Source organism: Sinocyclocheilus anshuiensis, unplaced genomic scaffold (genome assembly GCF_001515605.1).
Source record: "Sinocyclocheilus anshuiensis isolate Anshui unplaced genomic scaffold, SAMN03320099.WGS_v1.1 scaffold579, whole genome shotgun sequence".
Classification (NCBI taxonomy): domain Eukaryota; kingdom Metazoa; phylum Chordata; class Actinopteri; order Cypriniformes; family Cyprinidae; genus Sinocyclocheilus; species Sinocyclocheilus anshuiensis.
In genome coordinates, this window is record NW_015551075.1 from 3,452,340 (window position 1) to 3,475,355 (window position 23,016).

General features: G+C 37.7%; 2 protein-coding genes across 7 annotated transcripts in view; both read left to right on the forward strand.

Moving 5' to 3' along the window:
* Positions 1-10,119, forward strand: part of LOC107662303 (myocyte-specific enhancer factor 2A-like) — a 30,146-nt gene extending 20,027 nt beyond the window's left edge. For 4 of the 5 annotated variants that reach the window (XM_016452283.1, XM_016452282.1, XM_016452284.1 and 1 more), the window contains 8 exons: positions 1,761-1,895; positions 2,781-2,958; positions 4,442-4,501; positions 5,519-5,661; positions 5,788-5,814; positions 6,756-6,873; positions 6,981-7,107; positions 8,564-10,119. In XM_016452283.1, the coding sequence (XP_016307769.1) occupies positions 1,761-1,895; positions 2,781-2,958; positions 4,442-4,501; positions 5,519-5,661; positions 5,788-5,814; positions 6,756-6,873; positions 6,981-7,107; positions 8,564-8,903 (1,128 nt within the window). In that variant the 3' untranslated portion in view covers positions 8,904-10,119. The remainder of the gene's footprint in view (positions 1-1,760; positions 1,896-2,780; positions 2,959-4,441; positions 4,502-5,518; positions 5,662-5,787; positions 5,815-6,755; positions 6,874-6,980; positions 7,108-8,563) is intronic. The other variant, XM_016452286.1, reaches the window with a different exon arrangement.
* A 1,336-nt stretch (positions 10,120-11,455) lies between these two features.
* Positions 11,456-23,016, forward strand: part of LOC107662305 (multiple C2 and transmembrane domain-containing protein 2-like) — a 24,922-nt gene continuing 13,361 nt past the window's right edge. Inside the window, exons 1-4 of one of the 2 annotated variants that reach the window (XM_016452290.1) lie at positions 11,456-11,604; positions 19,277-19,807; positions 20,981-21,043; positions 22,327-22,447. In XM_016452290.1, coding sequence (XP_016307776.1) covers positions 19,364-19,807; positions 20,981-21,043; positions 22,327-22,447 — 628 coding nt within the window. In that variant the 5' untranslated portion in view covers positions 11,456-11,604; positions 19,277-19,363. The remainder of the gene's footprint in view (positions 11,605-19,276; positions 19,808-20,980; positions 21,044-22,326; positions 22,448-23,016) is intronic. The other variant, XM_016452291.1, reaches the window with a different exon arrangement.

Sequence of the window (23,016 nt, forward strand, 5' to 3'; positions counted from 1 at the left end):
CTGCAGTGAATGGGTGCCGTCAGAATGAGAGTCCAAACAGCTGATAAAAACATCACAGTAATCCACAAGTAATTCACAAGACTCCAGTCCATCCATTAACATCTTGTGAAGTGAAAAGCTGCATGTTTGTAAGAAACAAATCCACCGTTAAGACGTCTTTAGCATTAAACCAGTGCTTCCGGCAAAAATACATAATGCATAATATTGCTTTCTCCAGTGAAAAAGTAATCTCATTTGAATCAGGAGAGAAATATGCACAGATTAAGTTACAAGTGAAAACGGTCCAAAACAGTTGTAAACAAAAATGTCAGTTTTGATGTGAAAGAACAACAGAGTGTTTATTGATGTGAAAGAACACAGATGGATTTTGTCGCTGGAGGAAGCATTATTATGGATTGTGGTGTTTTGGCCAGAAACAGCCAAACAGGAACAGTGATTTGAAATGGTTTGAAATCCCTTAATGATGGATTTGTTTCATACAAACATGGAGCTTTTCACTTCACAAGACATTAACTGATGGACTGGAATGGTGTGGATTACTGGTGAATTATTGTGATGTTTTTATCAGATGTTTGGACTCTCATTCTGACCGCACCCATTTACTGCAGAGGATCCATTGGTGAGCAAGTTATGTAATGCTCAATTTCTCCGAATCTGTTCTGATGAAGAAACAAACTCATCTACATCTTGGATAGGCTGAGGGAGAGTACATTTTCAGCTTATTTTCATTTTTGGGTGAACTATTCCTTCCTTTGCAATTGTCCAGTTGCAAAGAAAAATTTAAAATAAAATCTCTTCCTCAAGACAGATTGGAATGAGATTAAATGGAGAATTTTGCTTTAGCCTCCTGCTTCTCGTACAGTATGCGTCTCCTCTACAGTTTCTGAAAATAATTAGTTGAGATTTCTAAATGAATATTGTGTAATTTGTGTGTTTTATTGGAGATCGACCATAGCGGACAATTTCACATTGATTACTGAATCACTAGGAAATTGGTCATAAAATGCATTAACTTCTTCAACCTGGACGTCCTGGAGCCAATGGTGATAATTTGAGTGGGGCAGATCCTGTCACATTAGTCAAATCTTCACTGCATATCACAATTTGGTTTTGATTTCAATATTATTAGTGCCTAGATTTGTTTTCCAGAGAGTCAGAACCTCCTAGCTGAACTCTTCAACCTCTATCTGAGTCATAGGTGTAATGTAAGGCCCAGTTATAACATTAAAGCACAGAGTTACAGCATTACAGATGCCTGAGAAGCAGTATATAACTGGGTCAAATGAATGCAATACTGCATCCCATATTGCAATGTACTCAACTTGACTTTCCATTTCCAGTGTGATGTATAAGAGATCAAAAGTGGATGGCAATCCAAAAAATGAATTCTACATGCAAGATGAGGTCACGTGACAACAATATAAGACTCTTAGAAACATAATAATGCCTACTTTTTTACTTGCTGTTTAAAAAAATAAAAGGTAGTGTGCAATGTAGCTGAATACTATATTTTGTATTTGGTTTATAATTAATCTCTTATGTATTGTTCTCATTTGATGCTATTCCAATATAATGTGTGCACTGCACTCATTCAGATTATTGCTATAGTAAAATGTATTTTCAAAGAAGAATAATCTACATTTGTGTATTGCTAGCAGACTAGCCTTATATTTGTAAATTTTTGCATATAGACATTGAAAATTATAGTGAATGTTAGAGTTTTATGCCATCATACTTTTCTTCTTTGCTGCTCCCTATAGGTGCTGAACAAGAAGGAACAAAGAGGTTGTGACAGCCCAGATCCAGAAGCTTCATATGTCCTCACGCCTCACACAGAGGAGAAATATCAGAAGATTAATGAAGAGTTTGACAACATGATGAGAAATCACAAAATTGTGAGCAAAATGTGATGCGTTTTCATCTTGGCATCCCTGTTACACTACACAACTGTTCAAAAGTTTAGGATAGTAAAAAGATTTTCTCTCTCTTTCTCTCTCTCTCTCTCGCTCTCTACTCTTCATATGCTAACCACACCACCTGAAAAACTACATAGCAACACCCTTACAAACACTCTAGCGCCCACATACAGTAGGTAGCAACACTCTAAAAAGCAGCCAAAGCATCTTAGCAACTGCTTAGCAACATCTTTACAACTACAAAGCAACAGTCTAAAAAGCAGCACCCTTACAATCACCCAGAGCACCCTAACAACCACATAGCAACACTCTAAAAAGCAGCCAAAACACCTTAGCAACTACATAACAATACCATAAAAAGAAGCCAAAACACCGTAGCAACCACTTAGCAACATCCTTACAACCACCGAGAACACCCTAGCAACTGCATAGCAACACCCTAGAAATCAGCCAAAACACCTTAGCAACAACAGTACATAGCAACACCCTAATAAGCAGCCAAAACACCATTGCAACTGCTTAGCAACATACTTACAACCACCCCGAACGCCCTAGCAACCGCATTGCAACACTCTAAATATCAGCCAAAACACCTTAGCAACTACAGTACAAAGCAACACCCTAATAAGCAGCCAAAACACCATAGCAACTACAGTGCATAGCAACACCCTAAAAATCAGCCAAAACACCTTAGCAACTACAGTACATGGCAACACCCTGATAAGCAGCCAAAACACCATAGCAACTGCTTAGCAACATCCTTACAACCACCCAGAACTCTAGCATTTGCACAGGCAACCACTACTGTTTAATCTAACTTATCCCTTGACATCTCTCTCACATCATCTTCTCTGTCTCTATCAGCCGGCTGCTTTGGGTCAGCAGAGCTACTCGATACCGTTGACTTTGACCGTCACAAACCCCACCACCCTGTCCTACAGTACAGACAGCTCTCTGGACACCCCAGTGTCCCTCAGCGGGGCTAACATACTGTCTCTGTCCTCCAACTCCCTCCAGAGCAACAACAGCACTGCTGTCATGGGTCAGTATCTACTGTGCATCATTACCATATGTTTTTGAATGCAATACCATCATGATGCGGTTTCCTGCACATGATACATGATAATGCTGTGTTGTAGGGCTGCAAGATAAATCGAAATGGAATCACAATCGCGATTCGACAGAAGCTGCGATTGTGATGCGTATCTTTCAGTGAAGCACGGTTCTGTGATCAGCAGTAAATCTTCATCCAAAGGCCAAAGGGCATTCTCGCGCTGAAACTCCGAATACGCCTCGCAGAAGAAACCAGTGTTGCCAAGTCCGCGGTTTTCCTGCGGCCCCTGGAGTGTGAATTTTACCAGGGGAACCTCGCCAAAAACGTGTATTTTACCCCCGGAGCGTGATTTTTAACGGGGAGCCCCCCTCGAAATGCAGTTGAGTAGCAATTGGGCAGGTTTTGTTGTGAAAACCTGGCAACCCTGGAAGAAACCCAGGAAATGCCTATAGCGGAGTCCAGCCCGGGGTCGTCACATGTGGTTGCCGCAAGCCATTCTCAAGCCCACCCGCCGTCGCTCACTCTAGCCCACCGTGTGTGAAGCTGTGTGTTTCGTTGTGAAAGCGAAACTACTTTGTTTGGTCTTCCAAAAGAGGACACGACAATGCCTTTATCACTGCTTAGAATACTTTGAAATATGTTGCTGGCCTTATTCTGTGTAAGAAGCCACATCATCTCACAGAAGGATTTATTTCACTCGACTGACGTTATGAAGTGAGTTTGGAGTAAAAACATTTTATAAAATGTGATATTTTCACATGCTTTCAGATGGAGCAGCATTTACTTCACAGAGCCGTAGTTCACTGAGAAGCTATGCAAACAGCTGTCATTATCGCGAACGATTTCTTCGATTTCATAATTGCGCAATAATATCGTCTGCGATTTTTTTGCGTAACTTGTCGGTGAACTACAGCTCTGTGTAGTAAATGCTGCTCCATCTGAAAGCACGTGATGATGATTTACTGCTGTTTACAGAACCGGCTTTACTAAAATGCGCATGACAATCGCATTCGATTAATCGTGCAGCCTTGGTGTACAATAGTAATTCCTTTGAGGTAGCTTGGAATACCATGTAAATACAGTGGTTGATATGCTAATAATTTATTTTCATGGTAAATATCAAAATATTATGGTATTGCCATTGCTTTGGTTCAGTCATAACTCCAGTTATTCCAAACCTGTATGAATTTCTTTCAGCTGTTGGACACAAAAGAAGATATTTTGAAAAATGTTTGGTAGCCATTGACTATGGTAGCCGTACTATGTAAGTAAATGGCTACCATCAGTTGCTTGGTTACCAACCTTCTTCAAAATATCTTCTTTTGTGTCCAACAGATAAAAGAAATTCATACGGGTTAGGAACAATTTGAGGGTGAGTAAATGATAAACGAATTTTCATTTTTGGGTGAACTATCACTTTTAAACAGTCATACGAGGGTCTTGTTTGTTTGATTAATTTTCATATGTTCAGATGGCATGCCAGGTTCCTTAGACGTCACTCTTCCAAATGGTCTGCACTCCAGTCATGTGGGTAGGTACTTCCTTTTTTGGTTAACTTTTACAATGTGTTCGAATGTAATGATGAAGTTCCACTAAGGTGCCAGTCTATTTAAAGAACACACATTAAACATGTGATTTACTTCCCTGCACGCTGTGCAATTCTACTTACATGAGAGATAAGATTACAAACCATTCACAAATCAGGTGAATGTTTTTAAAGGGCTGGATGTGTATATAATTTACTGTAATTTACTGTATTATGGACATGAAGCCATCAAGTTGTCACTATACTGTACTGCACTTGTATATGTAGCATATAAATGAAAGTAGCTGAGAATGTGGCAGATCCTGTATGTGTGTTTATACAGTACGTCTCTGTGTGTTAATCACTGATGTTGATTGGTGTGGTCAGGATGCGAGGTCATGACTTCATGCAGGACAAACTGATCTCCTTATCCACCACTAGTCCTTTCTGCGTTCCTGATTTGTCTGTTAATGAAATGCTCCAGGTTAAAGACTAGTGAAGCTCTATGCTGTCATTTACTATAGAAAATAATTTATATGTTTCTCAGTTGAAAAAAGGGAAAAAGAAATGTTTAGAATGCATTTAAATGGTTTAAAGTCAGAAATTATATTCATTCAGATGAGTTATACAATATGTTTATATACAATAAAAATTTGGTTTTTCTATAAGATTATTAAAAGTTTTGGGTCAGTTTTTTAGGAATTTAATACTTTTCTTCAGTAAAGACATTTAAAAGGTTATAAATGATGTTATTTTAAATTGTTTTTGTATTGTAGTTTTGATCAAATAAATGCAGCCTTGATGCAACACGAGAGACTTCTTCAAAGAACATTCAAAAATCTTACTGACCCCAAACATTTGAAACTTAGTGTACATGCAAATAATATTATTCAGTTTACAAAATTATTTTGTCCTTACTGATCCTCCTCATCCGAGGTGTACCTTTTTGACGTTAGCACACAGTTTTAACCTATACCTCACCCAAATTTTAAATAATATCCCTTTTTGTTGTGCCTCATTCAGCCAATGGATTTGTTGGCAGTTCAGAAGGAAACCATATGGGAAGAGTTTTTTCTGCAAATTCTCAAGCGTCGTCTACAGTGGGCCGCAAACCTGATCTCAGAGTGCTCATTCCTCCTGTGTGCAAGGGCACTGTCTCTTCACTGGTGAGAGTTTCTTTTGTCTGCCATCAACAACATGTCTGCAGTATGCCAGTGAAACATCCTGAAATCATTAGACAATGAGAAAGTATTGACCTGTCTGAAACCGTCCTTAAATCTATTTCTTGCAAGCCGCAAGAGGAAGGAGAGGAACATTTGGTAAGAGGAATTTGCTAATATTTTATTCAGAAAAGCTTTTCAAAAATGACTCATTAACTAGGTCATAAAAATGTAGGAAAATCAGTTTTGTTACAGCTGCCTTGTGTTTAACAGTTACATGCTATAAGGCCATCTAGTGGTTCAGTGAAATATTACAATCAAAGCTTACACTGAAACTTTATAAACTGCTCAGTTTATAGTTAAAACAAATATTTAACTGAAAAACTAGTCCCAAAGATTATTTAGACATTTAAGACACATCTGTATATATATTTTGTTGTATTTTATTTTTGCTTCGCTTCTCTTTGCTCTGTTCTGTTCTGTTTTCTTTTCTTTTTGTTTTGCTCCATTATTTAATTTTTTGTTTTGTTTTGCTTTGTTCTGTTCTGTTTTGTTTTTTTGTTCTGTTTTTTATCTTATTTTTGTTTTGCTTTGTTTTGTTCTGTTCTGTTCCAATTTCTCTTCTTTTTTTTGTTCCATTCATTTGTTTTAGTTTTATTTTTGCTTTGCTTTGTTCTATTTGTTTTATTTTGTCTTTTGTTTTGAGTTCTGTTCATTTTGTTTATTTTATTATTTTGTTTTGCTTTGTTTGTTCTGTTCTGTTTTGTTTTTCATTAAATATAGTGACATTTAGTCATATTAAGTATGGCTAAAGTGCCCAGATTTGTTGGTGCTGTTTATGTTAGCTAATTAGCTGCACTTATTCATAATATCAGCTCCAACTTTCTGCATTATTTTGCAAAGTGATGTATGGTAGTCTGCTTACTCTGGCAGTGCAGTATGATGTATCAACACTGATGATTTTGAAGAAAAACCATGAAAATTAATGAATAATGCATATAGACTGAATACAGTGTTATTGTTGTCTGTAAGCAGCTTTTTCCTTCACACAAATCAGCCCCTGTTGTCTCCACCGTGTTCTTCGTTTATTTAAACCTCAGCAAATAGACAACTCTCAGTCCAGCCAATCACTGACCACGCCTGTGGTATCCGTGGCAACCCCCAGTCTGCATCCTCAGGGCCTTGTGTACTCAGCCATGACCTCATCATTCAGTACAGGTGTATAGTTGACCTATACATAATAAATCATCTAATAATACTAGATTCTGGACCTCGTGACACTACTGAATGACTATTTTACTATTTAACTCTTTCGTTTCTTATAGATTTTGCCTTGAGCAGTACAGAGCTCAGTTCTTTACACAGCTTCAGTTCACCAGATGCTGTCACAGCAGCACCAGGGTCTTCATGGAAACACAACCAGCATGGTCAGCCAGGCTTCAGTGCTCAGAGGTGAGATTGTGGGATTGAGGGGTGATGCCACATTATAGCATGCATTTCCTTCATTCACCCATTAGTGTTAAGGTGTTAAACTGCAGACAGATTTTATACCTGATTTGAAATATACTTCATGTTTCAAAAGTTAAACAATGTATTAAATCTGGTCAGAGTTACATTGACTAGCTGGAAAAGCAGGTTTACGAAACTGGACAGAGTCCAGGTAAAAGCCATACCAGTTTTAGATGGTCAGGCCCCTGATCTATAATAGGTCAGTGGACCAGGCTCTTTTTTGTTGGTTTAAATAGCCCAGGCAGGTCCCACCTAACTCCACTTGTCAACTACCTAAACCAGCGTTCATAAAGCATTTTACTTTTTTTTTAATTATTTTTTGTTTCACAGACAGTTACATTTATTATTTTTGCTAACATTTTATTCTTTAGAATAACCCGCATTTATGAATCATGCACACACAGTAAGACCAATAATACTAAATGTAAAACATAATGTCTTTAACTAGATGTAAATTTTGTTTTCATGTTGACTTCAAGACATTCACTTCTGTTGGTGAGTTTGGGATTGGTATTTTTTAATGTTATCTCTCATGTCTCTTATGCTCACCAATGCTGCATTTATTACATCAAAAACACAGAGGCAGGTCCCACCTAACTCCGCTTGTCAACTACCTAAACCAGCGTTCATAAAGCATTTTACTTTTTTTTTTTAAGTATTTTTTGTTTCACAGACAGTTACATTTATTATTTTTGCTAACATTTTATTCTTTAGAATAACCCGCATTTATGAATCATGCACACACAGTAAGACCAATAATACTAAATGTAAAACATAATGTCTTTAACTAGATGTAAATTTTGTTTTCATGTTGACTTCAAGACATTCACTTCTGTTGGTGAGTTTGGGATTGGTATTTTTTAATGTTATCTCTCATGTCTCTTATGCTCACCAATGCTGCATTTATTACATCAAAAACACAGTAAAAAACACTAATATTGTGAAATAAATAAAAAACTAATTTCTATTTGAATATATTTTAAAATGTAATTTATTCCTGTGAAGCAAAGCTGAATTTTCAGCATCATTCCTCCAGTCTTCAGTGTCACATGAGCCTTCAGAAATCATTTTATAATAATTATAATAATTTATTTTGGGATGAGTTCTTTGATAAATAGAAAGATATAATAATAATTATAATAGAAATTGATAAATAGAAAGTTATTATAATAATTATATATATATATATTTTTTTTTTTTGGATGAGTTCTTTGATAAATAGAAAGTTTAAAAGAACAGCATTAAATATTGTCTTTACTGTCACCTTTGATCAATTAAATGCATCTTTGCTGACTTAAAGTATTCATTTCTTTCAAAACATGAGAAGTCTTGGTGACCCCAAACGTTTGAACAGTAGTGTAAATAACATAGTACTAATAACCGTCCTTGTTCTCTCCAGAACCACACAACCTCAAGTTCAGGCCTCTGACTTTTCCACCAACTCCATCAGCATCAAATCAGAGCCCATCTCCCCTCCCAGAGAGCATGCCGGCCACTCGATCTACCCCACCATCCACACCAGGCCTCGGCCCAACTCCAGACAAGAAGTGGGACGCTCTCCTGCCGAGAGCTTCAGCTCTTCTGGGAGTTCATATGAGGGTAGTGACCGTGAGGACCAGCGGCTGGACTCTCACACAGTCGCCGCTACATCAGGACAAAGCAGTCGATCATCACCAGAGACAGAGAACCAGGAAGATCCCTCAGTCAAACGCATGCGCACAGAGAGCTGGGTAACTTAGGATGGCTTTTTAAAATTACATTTCGGATATGCAGACTGCTGTTGTAGCACATGTAGTGCAACAAACATAAAGGGCTGCTTTAGAAGTGTGAAGAAGTGTCTCTGAAAAAGAAATACAAAGACAGTTATTGTAAATGTGTGCGTTCCGTTTGTATTGTTTTAGGATTTTAATATTGATAAAAATCTAAGTTATGAAGTGTCTGACACATTTTTGTCAATAGAGGGTTAGCTGTGCTGCATTATTTGCAGTAAATAATTTTTTGCAAGCCAAATGTGTTATTTTATCTTTTGTATGTTTATCTGAATCCTCAATCAAAGCCATATAAATATTGATAGGGATTTACTATTTGCTGTCATTTAGTGTATGAGTTTGATGCCCTAGTGATCATCATTTTTAAAAGACATTTCATTTTGTTTCATTTTTGTGCTATAGGAAAAAAAAAACTGTTTGAAATGGCAAACGTAATCTTCCGTGGAGTGTTTACTTGTCTGTCAAGTTTTAGATGAACCTCAGGTATCTTGCATTTCAATCATCAACTGGCAGCCAAATGACACTTTGTTCTTTCAAGATTTGTGGAGAACAGGTGATAAAGTGGCCCAAAAATGATTGATTCATTAGATTTATTAATGTAACCAACCACCTTGCAAACGACGTGGTGGGTGATAAAATTAGCTAATCATAAATTTGACTTTTGTTCTTAAAACCACAATCCCTCTATAAGAGAACACACTATAAAACATGTCATATTCACAAAAAAAATATCTAAATATTTGTGAATTAGATGTTTAATATCATTTACGCAATGTGAATACTGATACTACCTGAAAATACCTGATTACACAAGCATTTAAAAATATATGAAAAGTATTTAAATGTCTTTTATAGTGTTTTTATCCATTATTCTGATTCTGCTGAATGTGATGGGGATGCTGTAAAGGAACAGTCGAGCTTTATAGCCATTTTCTAGTTGTTTTGTGAACATTAAACTCACAGTCTCCGATGAGACGTTTAGGTATTTTGCTGCCAATACCAGGTTTTATTTGACAGCTGTTGCTCTTTACTGACACAGGATGTTTGTTAGGCCAATGCCTTTAAAATCTTCCTTCATGCCATAAAATCACTTTTCTCTGACGCCAATGCATTCTGTGGAACTCTATTAGTTGTCTCAGTTTTTTCTCAAATCAAGCCGACCCCTTTATTGTTAGTAAACCTGTTAAATGGCAATAAACATATTATTCACTTCTGTTGCTGTCTGCATGGTTTAACTGCTTTAAAGCTATAAAAGGTTTCATCTATATAATAATTAACTAGGTCATTCACTTCTGTAGAAGGCTGTTTATGGTATTTTACAGGATGTCAATTCTTTGATGATGTTTGAGGTTTTTTCCTCATCACCACAGCGTGCAGAGATGACATTGTTCCCACCATTTTCACATTTGTTTTGCATTGAACACTGCTGGAAGGAAGTGTTTAATACCATAACTTCACTAGTTTTAAATGTAGTCAAAGGGATTTACTTGAGTGATCAGAACTCGTTGCATAATGCTTTGAATTGCATTTGAAACATTCATTCAGTGCTTTATTGCATCAGTTGCAAAGAAGATACAGTAGAGATGTTACATCTGGATCAACCTGGGGTGCCCCCTAATATGATATAAATGTATAATTAAACCTGTAAGCTTGTAGATACTCGATCCTTTAACCACTAGATCCCTACATAGTACCATGAATTACTGCATCAAAACATACTAAACTTAATTCGTCCAGTACTCATTCTTACTTGAGACTGTTTTCTTTTGCAGATCGTATTTGAGCACAATTGTCATTCCCATAATGTCAACATGTCATATGCACAACGGGAAGAAAACATGCAAAGAGTTTGTTTATATGCCAGTTAATGATAACGTTATCTCACAACTGGAAAATAATTATTAGCAGCCATACTGTTATGAGAATAGACTCAGATTGCAATCTGATCCATGTGACTGACAGATCACAGCAGCCTTGTTTCATACGGGCCAAAGAACGACCCCGCCGGGCAACAAATCTATTTCTTGTGGGACAATGCGTGTGTTTCTCCAGGGGGCGCCTGGTGGCTCAGAAAGCACAATTCTCCATTGAGTCCCGTTCAAATCCCAGTAGCATTTTTATATTTTTCAAGACATTTCTACACTAAAATGTATAATCGTTTCAATGTTGGTTGAAATTCTTACTTGTCTCACAAATGAAAACGCATCCCATCAATCTGTATAAAACCATTTAGCTGGTCATCTCAAACGACGGTGAACGGTGCATCCTTAACAGCGCTGAGAAAAGTAACGCGTGTCACGTGACAGCGCTGATAGTTTCCCAGCGTTCTAGACATTCCATTTAAAACTTACAGAATGGCACTGAGAAACGTTCATATGGATTACATATTCAATTAATAGTTAAATCAGCAGATTTGTTTTTTAGACCCAGCCTACCTGCCCAATTAAGGGCAACTTCCGGGCCATAAACATCAGTCCATGAATCATGCTAATCGCCGTTCTACCTACTTGTTGGATTTCGGTCGCTCGTTAGTGAAGTCTTGCTGCATTACTCATGTCACTCGTACTAGTGTAGGAAGTTAGTGAAAGCACTGCTGTGAACACATGGGATGCTTTCTCTTTGATCCAAAACGTCTTTGGTTTAAAGGAAATGTATTAAACCCTGAGCTCAGGTAGGAATACTTCTGATACAGTGATTTATTCAAATTAATGTCTATATATTCAAATAAATGAACACGAAATGTTTGGATCATCTACCTGTTGGCACTGTCCCACAAGTAAATGTGCATGCCTTGCTTTTCATTAATTTTGTTTGCCTTAATTTGTGAACACTCCAAATTGTGCAAACGTTGTGACCAATATTGTGATATGATTCATCATAATGCATGTGCTTCCGTTATCTCTTCGTTTCATAACTGCTGCATTTTTCACATTTTTAGTTGTCACTTTGCAGACAGTAATAGATCCTTCTTTGTGGAAGTGAATGTTGTTTCATTGTTTGTGTTGGTGGAGGGACAATGTGTGTGTTATTTTGTCTTAAGCCCTGTTGAAAAAACCAGCATATGCGGGTTAGGTATGTTTTGACGGGTTAGGTATGTTTTGACACTGGGATGCTGGTTTAAGCTGGTCCTTTGCTGGTTTATGCTGGTCCTTTGCCAGCATAAACCAGCAAAGGACCAGCTTAAACCAGCATCCCAGCGTCAAAACATACCTAACCAGCATATGCTGTTTTTTTCAACAGGAAAAAATAATAGTGTTGACATGTTCCTTTGAGAGTTTAAAAAGCTAAAAAGTATTTTCTTGTGCTTGGAATGGTCTTACATTACCTTCCTTTTACAGAGCACTAGAGCAGGTTTCACATGAAAATTCATTGGTCAAAATGTGTGGGAACCAGACATCCTGTACTATATTTGAAAAGGCACCCCAGTTGTTGATTTTGGCCTGAATTCTTTTGCTTTATATTATCATTACAGGGCTGTACAGTGCGACATATATGTCGCACGTGCTACAAAAAATACTGGTCTGTGCGATGCATAAATTTACCACTGTAGCACGGGTGCGATACAATTTTGCATGTTCATAACACAGCCGCTTAATAGTGTGAAGTGATTTCGTTGTGCTTGTTTGTGTGTGTGAGATTGATTATACTTGGTAGTTAGGGGTGTGCGATATGACGATTTTTGAATGTCTCCACGATCTGCTTTTGAAGAAACATCGTTGTATCGTGCTACAGCGTGCATTCTATTAGCTGCAGTTCTGGCGCCTCCCTCCGTCTCAATATAATGTACAAAGCCACATGCATTCACATTAGTGTTAGCTCAGCGGTAGTTACTCTCACGGGACACTGCACTTATGCGCAATCACAAAACTACATTATTTCATCAGCTTTAAAGCAATACCGGTTAAACATTTAATTCACGTGCTGTTCTGCATGCGCTTTTTCTGAGCGCGTACTCAAGAAGCGCACTCACACTGAGAGCCTGTCAAAAAGCGCCTGATTATTGGACTAAGTTGTCTTTCGCGTCTGATTGATTTAGCGTCTAATACTGTCAAAAACACACAAGGTTTACATATAAACACAGTTGGTCATGTCTAAAATTTAAGTAAACAGTTGAGAGAGAAACGCATGAAGCTCTTAAAGGGACAGTAGCTACTAAATATGCTGCCACCTGTCATTAAAGGGATAGTTCACCCAAAAAATTTGGCCTGTGCTACAAAACTTTCAACCTCTGTAGCACCAGTGCTATGTGAAAAAAAATGTTAACGTACAGCCCTGCATTAGTATCTAAACATAACAACCATATATGGAGGAAACTAAACAAACTCAGGTGTGCACATGTGCAGATGGATTGTAAATATCATATAGCATTGCTCTGACAGCTGCATGTGGCTCTAGACTCACTGTACAGCTGGGACAGAGCCTGACTGTACAAGTGAATGAAGTGATAATATTGGACCAAACGGAGGAAGTGTGTTTGAAGCATTATAAAAGCCGCATCGATGCCATTTGGACCGCACAGCCTTAACGGTTAGCTCAAACCCAACTTTACGACCAGCTTTATTTACTTAAAAGTTAATGATTATGATTATTATGCAGTTTGAGTAAGTGGTTGTATCTCATCATGCCTACTTTAGCTGATGTCGGTGTGTCTGTTGTGCTCGATATCAGTGTAGTCCTCAACAGATCTCCTTTTATTGGTCGCCATATTTGAAAGGTTTTCAATGTAATGCAACATTTAGAATTTTCAAACACTGATTTCTTAGAATTAGCCTTTGTCCAAGAGATTTTTTTTAAGGATGTTATGTTATCGTTAACTGCAAAGTGAAAGTGTTCATGAAATGTGATGTAAATAGACTTTTGCAATATTGGATGTTTTCTGAAATTTGATTGGAAAATATTGTAGTTATTACATTTCGTTATAGTTCCTCAAGCAATTGTAAAGGTTTTATGTTAGTTCCTCAAAGTGTCATCTCAAATAATAAATTGTGCAAGACGGTATAGCCTAGTAGAATAACATAAAAGAAAGTCTGGAATCTTGCTGTCTAGTATGTTAATCTTGATCAAACTATTTAGCATGATAGTTTTGAAGTAAATTTGACACTGACCAAGAATTATCTGTGGTGTTTCTCAAAAACCACTACTGTGATATTACCTAGCCATTTCCTCAAAATGGTTAGTTGGCTGTAATCCAGTGCCTGATAATATATCAGACTGTATTGGGAGATGCTTCCCAGACAGGTTCAGTTTTTGAGTAAGATTTGTAGTGCCACAAAGTGCCATTATGGCAGATTTAGAGGATTCTTGTCATGGAAGCATGATATCCTGACGCTTTAAACCTTCAGTTCATGTTTAAATCCATGAAAGGATTATGCAGCTATTGCTTTTTAGAAATAATTCATATATATCTATACACTACATGCATGCTATTACTCCAGTCTTCAGTGTCACGTAATCCTTCAGAAATCATTCTAATATGCTGATTTGGTGTTTAAGAAACATTTCTTATTATTGTTAATGTTGGAAACAGTGAAAACCATGTTCAATTTTTTCAGTATTCTTTGATGAATAGAAAAAAAACAGGAAAAAAAAAGCATTTATTTCAAATATAATTTTTTTTATATCATTGCCTTTACTGTCACTTTTGATCAATTTAACTTATACTTACTGAATAAAAGTGTTAATTTCTGGAAACAAAAATCTTATTGACCCCAAACATTTTAAAGGCATTTGATAGATAGATGGATAGATAGATAGATAGATAGATAGATAGATAGATAGATAGATAGATAGATAGACAGATATTGTAGAAATAATAAATAATTTATTGATACACATATATATATATATATATATATATATAAGTAGAAACTGTAATAATAGTAATAATAATCTTAATAATTAAAACTATAATGATAAACAAAATCCGTATTGCCAGAAATTGCTGTACTTGGTTGATGTGCTCGCTTACAAACCCAAGTCAAAAAAGCCCATCCCAAGTCTTTTTGTCATTATTTGACAGGCAACAATTGTGACGCAGATGACTTTGAAGCATAATAGCAGCTCAGTCGCTCATCATTTGCATCATTCATGTCCGCTCTGAAGTTTAATACTTGCTTGGGTCAGGTTTGTTTATATGCCTAACCCTATGAGCAATAATATTAGTGATGCTTGCCTTAGTAAACACCTGTGTCTCTTTTCCATTATCACTGATGTGTGAAAAAAACCCTGATGTGTAGCTGTAAAGTCAAATTATGCTTCCACACAAAGACAGAGGGATGAGCGTATGGCTTGAATTACAGCCACAACATGTTAGGCCTGTTTTAAACAAATTAAAAATTGACTTTGGAGAAATCGGGGCTTAGATGACACTGTGGACCATGAATCATAGTGCAGATTTATCGAAAGTCTAACATGTATGTTCTTGATTGATTGTTCTCTCCTCAACTGAGAAAGGAACCAAAAAAATCAATATGTAAGCAAATGTTTGGTCACTTATAGATGATTAACATATCTGGCACATTATTTTAGAATATGTTTCCTGGAGCCTCTAACAAAACATAATTGTATCACAAGATATTTACAGTATTTATGTACATTACTGTATATATGTGAGTGTGTGTTTAAGTAATGTACTGCATTACAATTTATAAATGTACAATTTATAAATACAAATATTTCTTTATTGGGTTTTGTGAAATGGTAATGCTCTATAACACAGATGTCATATCCTGCCATTTACAGCATAGCATCTGTTTTGTGCAATTTAATGCACAAGGTGGGATTTTCTGTCAGCAACATAAAAAAATTCTGAAATTCTTTGTTTTTGTTATTTATTTTAAATTTGGGTAGATAAAATACTTTTGGAAAGTTATATAATAGATATAAATATATAATAACATAATATCTACAAATATTTTAAATTACTGTACATTTATTATGCATGCAGCTTTAATGAAATCCTGTATGTTTGTATGAATTGAGAGACTATATGAAATGTTTGTACTTTAAAAAAATTAATTTGTCAACCACAGGAGCATTTAAAGAAACTAGTAAAAGAAAAGTTGTTAAAATGGGAATTAAAACTCATAAGCAGTGGTAAAGAGTTACATGATCGAAGACTAACACAATTAAAGCTAATTTAAAATAAATATGAAAATGTTTGGTTTAATGGTAGATCAAGTTACATAAATAAACATGCACATTGACACGTGTCAGTTTAAACAAGGTTTATTGACATTACAGTCTGCTGATATTAACAGTGTTTAAGGTCGTCTGAAACAACAATGTTTCCACAGGTGAAAGTAAGCATGATATTTTTCATATTCAGTTGACTTAACCTGCTAATACTAGCAAGCCAGTGCATGTAGACGCATAGGACAGTGCGGAGGTAGGAGTGTGCAGAGCCCGTGGCTGTTCTGTAGGGAAGCACCAATGACTTGAACTTGATGCGAGCCGCAACTGGAAGCCAGTGCAGAGAGATGAGAAGCGGTGTGACATGGGCTCTCTTGGGCTCATTGAAAACAAGACCTGCTGCTGCATTCTGAGTCATTTGCAGAGGTCTAATTGCACATGTTGGAAGTCCAGCCAAAAGAGCATTACAATAGTCCAGACTAGAAATGACAAGGGCCTGGACGAGAAGCTGTGTTGCATGCTCTGTTAGGAAGGGTCTGATCGTCCTGATTTTGTGTAGTGCGAACCTGCATGATCGTGCTGTTTTTGCAATGTGATCTTTAAAGGTCAGCTGATCGTCAAGAATGCGGTGTGACATGGGCTCATTGAAAACAAGACGTGCTGGTCCCTGAGGAGCCCCAGTGACCAGTTGAAGTGATTCGGGTCCTCAAGACACCCTGAAGAACCAAACTGTGAGGTAAGACTCAAACCAGTGGAGTGCAGTTCCGGTGATGCCCAGCGATGAGAGGGTGGACAGAAGGATTTCACGAATAACACTGTTAGGAGAATGAGAACTGAAGATCTGGACTCAGCTCTGCACTCCGTAGCGCTTCAGTGACTGACAGCAAGGCGGTTTCAGTTGAATGGCCACTTTTAAATCCAGATTGGTTATTGTCCAGCTGTTTTTTTTTGTTGTTTTTTTTTTTGTGAGAGGAAAGAAGACACTTGGTTGAAAACTTGGTTGCATTCAAGTGATTTTGTTATGAAAGGGAGGAGAGACACGGGCCTGTAGCTTTCAACAAGTGAGGTGTCTAGTGTAGGTTTTTTAAGCAGTGGGGTTACCCGAGCCTGCTTGAATGCAGTGGGGAAAAATGCCTGTTAGAAGAGATGTGTTGATGATGTGTGTGAGTGAAGGCAGAAGTGCAGGGGAAATAGCTTGTAGGGGATTGGGTCTAGAGGACAGGTGGTAGGTTGGCTGGAGAGAATAGGTTGAGAGACTTCATCTTCTCTAAGAGGAGAGAAGATGGTCAGCTGTGTGAGTGTTTGATGAGAGTTCCTGGGTGAGTGGAGCTGAGAACTGACTGCTGATGGGTGTGGTTTTGTTTGTGAAGTAATTAGCAAAATCGTCAGCTGTTAAAGAGATGGTGGGAGGTGGGGGACAAAGGAGAGTATTGAATATTTTGGAGAGTTTCCTTGTCAATTCACATCTAATGATGCAAAGTGGGGGTGGGAAGAGAGGATGATACCACTGAGGAAAGTCAAGAAGGAGATAGAAACCTTAGGTTTCGTCTAAACGAAACTGGCAGAGGGGTTGGTGGTGCGGAAGAAGGAAATGGTCCGAGACATGCAAGAGTTTGACCAAGATGTTATCTGTGATACAATTACGTGTAAAGAAAGATGAGGTCGAGTTGGTTACCTGATTTATGGATGCCTGTGGTGTTGAGCCGCCAAAGGTCGAAAGAGGCTATAGGAGGGAGTTAGCTGCAAGTGGCTTCTCAAGGTGGATGTCACCAAAAAGTACTAGAGGGCTGCCATCCTCAGGGAGTGAGGACAGCAGCATATCCAGTTCTTCTAGAAAGTTGCCCAGCTGATCTGGAGCACGATAAATAGCTACAATGCGGATTTTTACAGGGGGTGTGACTGTAACGGCATGAAATTCAAAGGAGGTTTTGTTCAAGGTATTTCTAGATTTTGGAAATGAGAAGACCAGTACCCCCACCTCTCCCAACCTGACAGGGGCGTCGGTGAAAGAGAAGCTGTTGGAAAGAGCAGCAGGGGTTGCTGTGTCTTCAGGTTTAATCCACGTCTCAGTCAAGCCTATAGGCTAAGATAAAGTCAGCTTTGTTTGACAGCTGACTGACAATTCCAGAGGCCCATAGAAAAGGAAAAGGGTGCAATAGATGAAGTGTGGATAGGACACAGGTTAGCATGATTGCGCTGTGTACTGCGTGTTGTGTAAGAGTGTTTCTGTTGAGAGACAGGAATATAATGGAAGCACTTGACCGACGGAAGATGCACTTGCTGAAAGTGGTGGAGAGAGGAAAGGAAAGTAAGTAGAATAAAGGAAAGATACTACTGTGCATTGCCGGTGTCGTCGCACAGGTAGAGTCGCAGGTCTTTACCTCATCAGTCTTCACATGAGGAGGGCTGATGCTTCCGTGCCAGCAAACCGACTCCACTTAAATACACAGCTTAACCCACTTGAATGAACACAGCTGTCCACGCCTTTCTAATTAGCACAGCAAAGCCTATAGCACGCAAATGGCTTGAAATCGAAACTACTGTGGTACAGTTTGCCACTAAAGTGCAAATTAACAGCTAGCAAAAAGTCTTTTTGTAGATTCTAATTACAGCTAACAGCAAACAACATGCACAATCCGCAAAATATTTTAAAAAACGCAGTAAGCGAATGAATCCTCCCTACTAGCAGATATGTATTCTAAACGACAGAAACTAAGCAAAACACTTACGCAGGGGTGGCTAGATGACTCGGTGACATCACATGAAAAAGGAAAGTGATTAAATTGTACTTTGTTTTTGTTTTTTGTAATTGTAATTATGTGCACTGATTAATAATTCCAAAGTCCTTTTAAGGCAGGTTAGTTTATCTCAAAAACTACTTGGCGACATTGTTTCAGTAACATATTTCAAATCAGCAATAAAACTCTTAACAGGTAACTCTACTCTAACACTAACAGGTGTAGCATCTTCAGCTCAAATCAATAGACTTTCATTCCTACTCCCACAAATACCAGTTCTCCTGTTCATTTCTCTGTGATTGGTCAATCTCCTCAACTTTTACTCTCATTGTAAGACTTGGAGCATGTGCTACAAAAGTAAATAGGGTCAGTTTTGATTTCATGTTGACTTTAAGTTGGATTTGCAAATGTGGATGCCTAATTTAATCATGCCATTGCAACAATTTTGTGTACTTTCTCGTATTGTCCTTGCAGGTCTTGGTCACAAGCCAGCTCTAGTGTGTGAGAGAGAGAGGCCTTTACGAACAACTTGCGAAATTCACACACTCCAGCACCCTTCTCATGGAGGACAAAAAGTCTATGATTGGCAGTTTGCGCCAAAAAGCCAAACTCTTTCGATACTCGCGGGTTGGCAACGAAAAAAACCCCAACAAGCCGGAGGTGAGGGAAGAGCGTTTGTTGGACCAGCGGATGAGCACATCTGTCATGGACGTCCTGCAGAGGAGTCGGATGTCCTCCCTAAAAAGCCCCACCCACCAGCAGCCAGCTGACCTCCGATCATCCTCTGCCTGCAACAGTAGCCCAGACTCCCCCCTCAGCGTGACTCTGCGAAAGAGAGGGGGCGGCACCGGCCTCTCTGATTCTCTAGACTCGACCGGCTGGCTGTCACAGGAGTCAGTCACGGATGCCCCATGTGAACACAACATCTCCAAGTCCACAGATGAGATGGATCAGGTGCTGCGTTTGAGGGACACGCAGCTTCCTTCATCAGAGAGCTTGGCTGAGGTAAAACGTGCTAGTGATCTTGATCTATCGGTTGGGTTAATCATCAAGGGAGGGAGGAAGTTTTCTGCAACTCTGCTTTTTATGGGCACCATCTAAGATTGTGTTACACAAACCTGTTTGCATTTGATGCTTTTGGTGAACTCAACTGCATATTTCATAAAGGTCACACAGAAAAAGTTTTTTTGGAATGGATTGCAGTTGCATGCTTTTCTGGTAGCATTCACTGCATTGGCATGCTGTTAGCATTTTAACTTAAATGAAAGTGAAAGTTTCAAAAGTTATTTGAACCAAAAGATGTTTTTTTCACCATCTTCTGTTTTGCCTACTCACCTCCGGAGAACAGTGCAAAGCATCACACTATTGTGAAATGCAGTTCCTCTGAACATGAGCAGGTCATCACTGCAGGAACTTGCCATAGCATTTCAAAGCCCAAGAATGTGGTAACACACATTTACAGCAGACGGATGCTTCTCCATTTGTTTAAAATGCAAATGACCAGCCGGGAAGTGTCATGCTACCTATACGGTACTGTACGGCACCAAATAACACACAAATGGAGATCTTTCATGATCTTTGTTAGCTATGTAACGCTGTTGCATTGATGATCTTTCACATTTATTTTAGTAGAGGTATCATATTTTGTGATGCTGGATAGCATGCGAGAATATTTGCTTTTACAGGTGAGTCAGCTACTCATTTTTCAAGGTGATTCAGTTTGTAATATCTTAAACACTGAATCACCTGATATTGAAAGATTTTTCAGTAAGGAAGGAAAACCCTACACTTCGCTTTGTTTTTAAAAGAACTTGATCTTTAAAAGCTTTTAGAGTAAGCTAATTTACAAGTGTATTATACCTTAGTAATGTATGCGTTTTTGAGGTTTCCTAGCAGTGGAAACTTTAATTCCACAAGTTCTTTGTTTATGTGGCTTAGCATTCGCTCTCCCTGGGGTTAAGGAATTTTTAATAAAGATATTAAGAAAGATGACCTTCAGTGTTATTCTAGAAATATGTGCCATGAAATCAGGAGTCGCCAAGATAAAATAAAACTCTTTTTAACTACTAGAGACTGACTTTGGATGAGGAAATCTCTTTACACCATTGATTCGTGAATTAGTAGCTTTTCTGATCACGTCTAGTACAGTTTTTGACTGTGTTTGTGTTTGGGAAACAGAAGCCGCATTTCAACAGAAATGGTTCAGATACGTTCTCCATACATGACAACGAGCACAATAATGTAAGTATTACCCTGTTTGGAATGTGCAAGTGTGTATTATTTTGTTGTGTTTAAGTCTACTATTACATGATATCAGAAGACACTTAGTAGGGTACATGCAGCTGACATTGGACTTTAAATGCCCCTGAAATGGACCATACCGTGCGTAATCGTGTTCTGACATTGAAAGCTCAAGTTAAATAAAACACCATTTTACCATGGTAGTTGATGGCGCTCCCTAGTACTAGTACTTTTTATTTGGCAAGTTAACAAATACTTTTTTTTTTTTTTAATTCAGCACAAAACTTGTAATTCCTAAAGGAAATAGCAGTGCTTTTATGGTTGCGAATTAATAGTTGCATGTTGTTGTTCTGTGTAAATGAAATGCTGTGTAATGTACTGTTTTATCATAGCCATGCTGTCAGCATGCATCAGAATTTAATATGAAACTAATAATACAGTTTGGTATGCAAATCAGTGTACGCTACTTTTCAAACGTTTTTTTTTAAAGAAAGGGATACTTCAACAAGGATAAATTAAATTGATCAAAAGTGGCAGAGACATTTATAATGTTACAAAAGATTTCTAATTCAAATAAATGCTGTTGTTATCAAAGAATGCTGAAAAAATCAGCGTTTTCACACCAATATTAAGCGGCACAATTCTTTTCAACATTGACGATAATAAGACATGAGCACTGTGAATGATTTCTGAAGGATCATGTGAAAATCATCTGAAAATTCAGTTTTGCCATCACAGGAATAAATTACATTTTAAAATATACTGACATAGAAAACAGTTATTTTAAATTGTAATAATATTTCACAATAGTACTGTTTTTATTGTATTTTTGGTCAAATTAATGCAGCCTTGGTGAGCATATGAGACTTCCAAAAACCTAAAAAAATCTTACAGACTCCAAACTGCATAATAATGCTATTACTGTTTGTCTAAAAATAAGTATAAAGTAGTAAAAAAAGAAGTAAGACGGGTAAGGCCACTTGCGAGCACTATAAAAAGAAAGCGTGTTTGGTATGAATGAATGACGCATTTATATATGGTGCATTTATATATAATCTCCACTTCTAGATTTTCTTCCCTACTTTTAGGTTTTTATGAGTTCACAAATGACAAAACAGAATGACAAAAACTGTTGCTTAAAATAGTTTTAATTATAGCATGTCACACTGTTGTCACTGCTCGACATGTCACATCAACTACCCAGATATAGTGTCCAAATGACCCATATAAAAGCTTGTGGTATGGCTCTCTCATTTATTTTATTTTTTTATTTTTTTAATCAGATTCTGGACATGAAGACAGAATCAGCTGGAGTGAATGAGCATCAGAGGGAAGCTCAGAGAACGTATCTGCTCACTATATACCTGAAGGAGGGCCGTGGACTGGTCATTAGAGACCGCTGTGGTGAGTGTCAAATATCTGTGCATAAACACAACACACCCTGAAACACTACACACATCCTCCATTTTAATAACAATCAGTGGTTTTTGTATTAGTGCTTATTTGTTAAAGGTGTACCCATCGGTGGGAGTTAACGCAGCCCAGCAAAATTTGATTGTAGTGCAGATGCGTTAACGTGACGTGTGTTTTTGGCAATATCAAAATACTTCCTTCCACACTGTGTAGAGACAAATGTAAATAAGCTTTCAAAACATTGCTCTGTTTGTTTGAGTGATCTAACATGTCTACTAAAGCAATAAGCCCCAAGAAGCCGTGGTTTACAGTGAATTTATAACAGCTAAGGGTGCCTAAAACCCCCTTAGCTGTTATAAATTCACTGTAAACCACGGCTTCACAGGGCTTATTGCTTTTATAAAACGGTTATTCCATATACGTGGTAAGGTTTCACAAATTAAAACAGAGCAAATAAAGCGTAATGATATGAATAAAAACATTATTATTCCGCTAAACAATGTAGTTCCTCAGAAACGGTTGTGGTTCCAACAAAGTGGTTGCCGAGCAACACACAAACG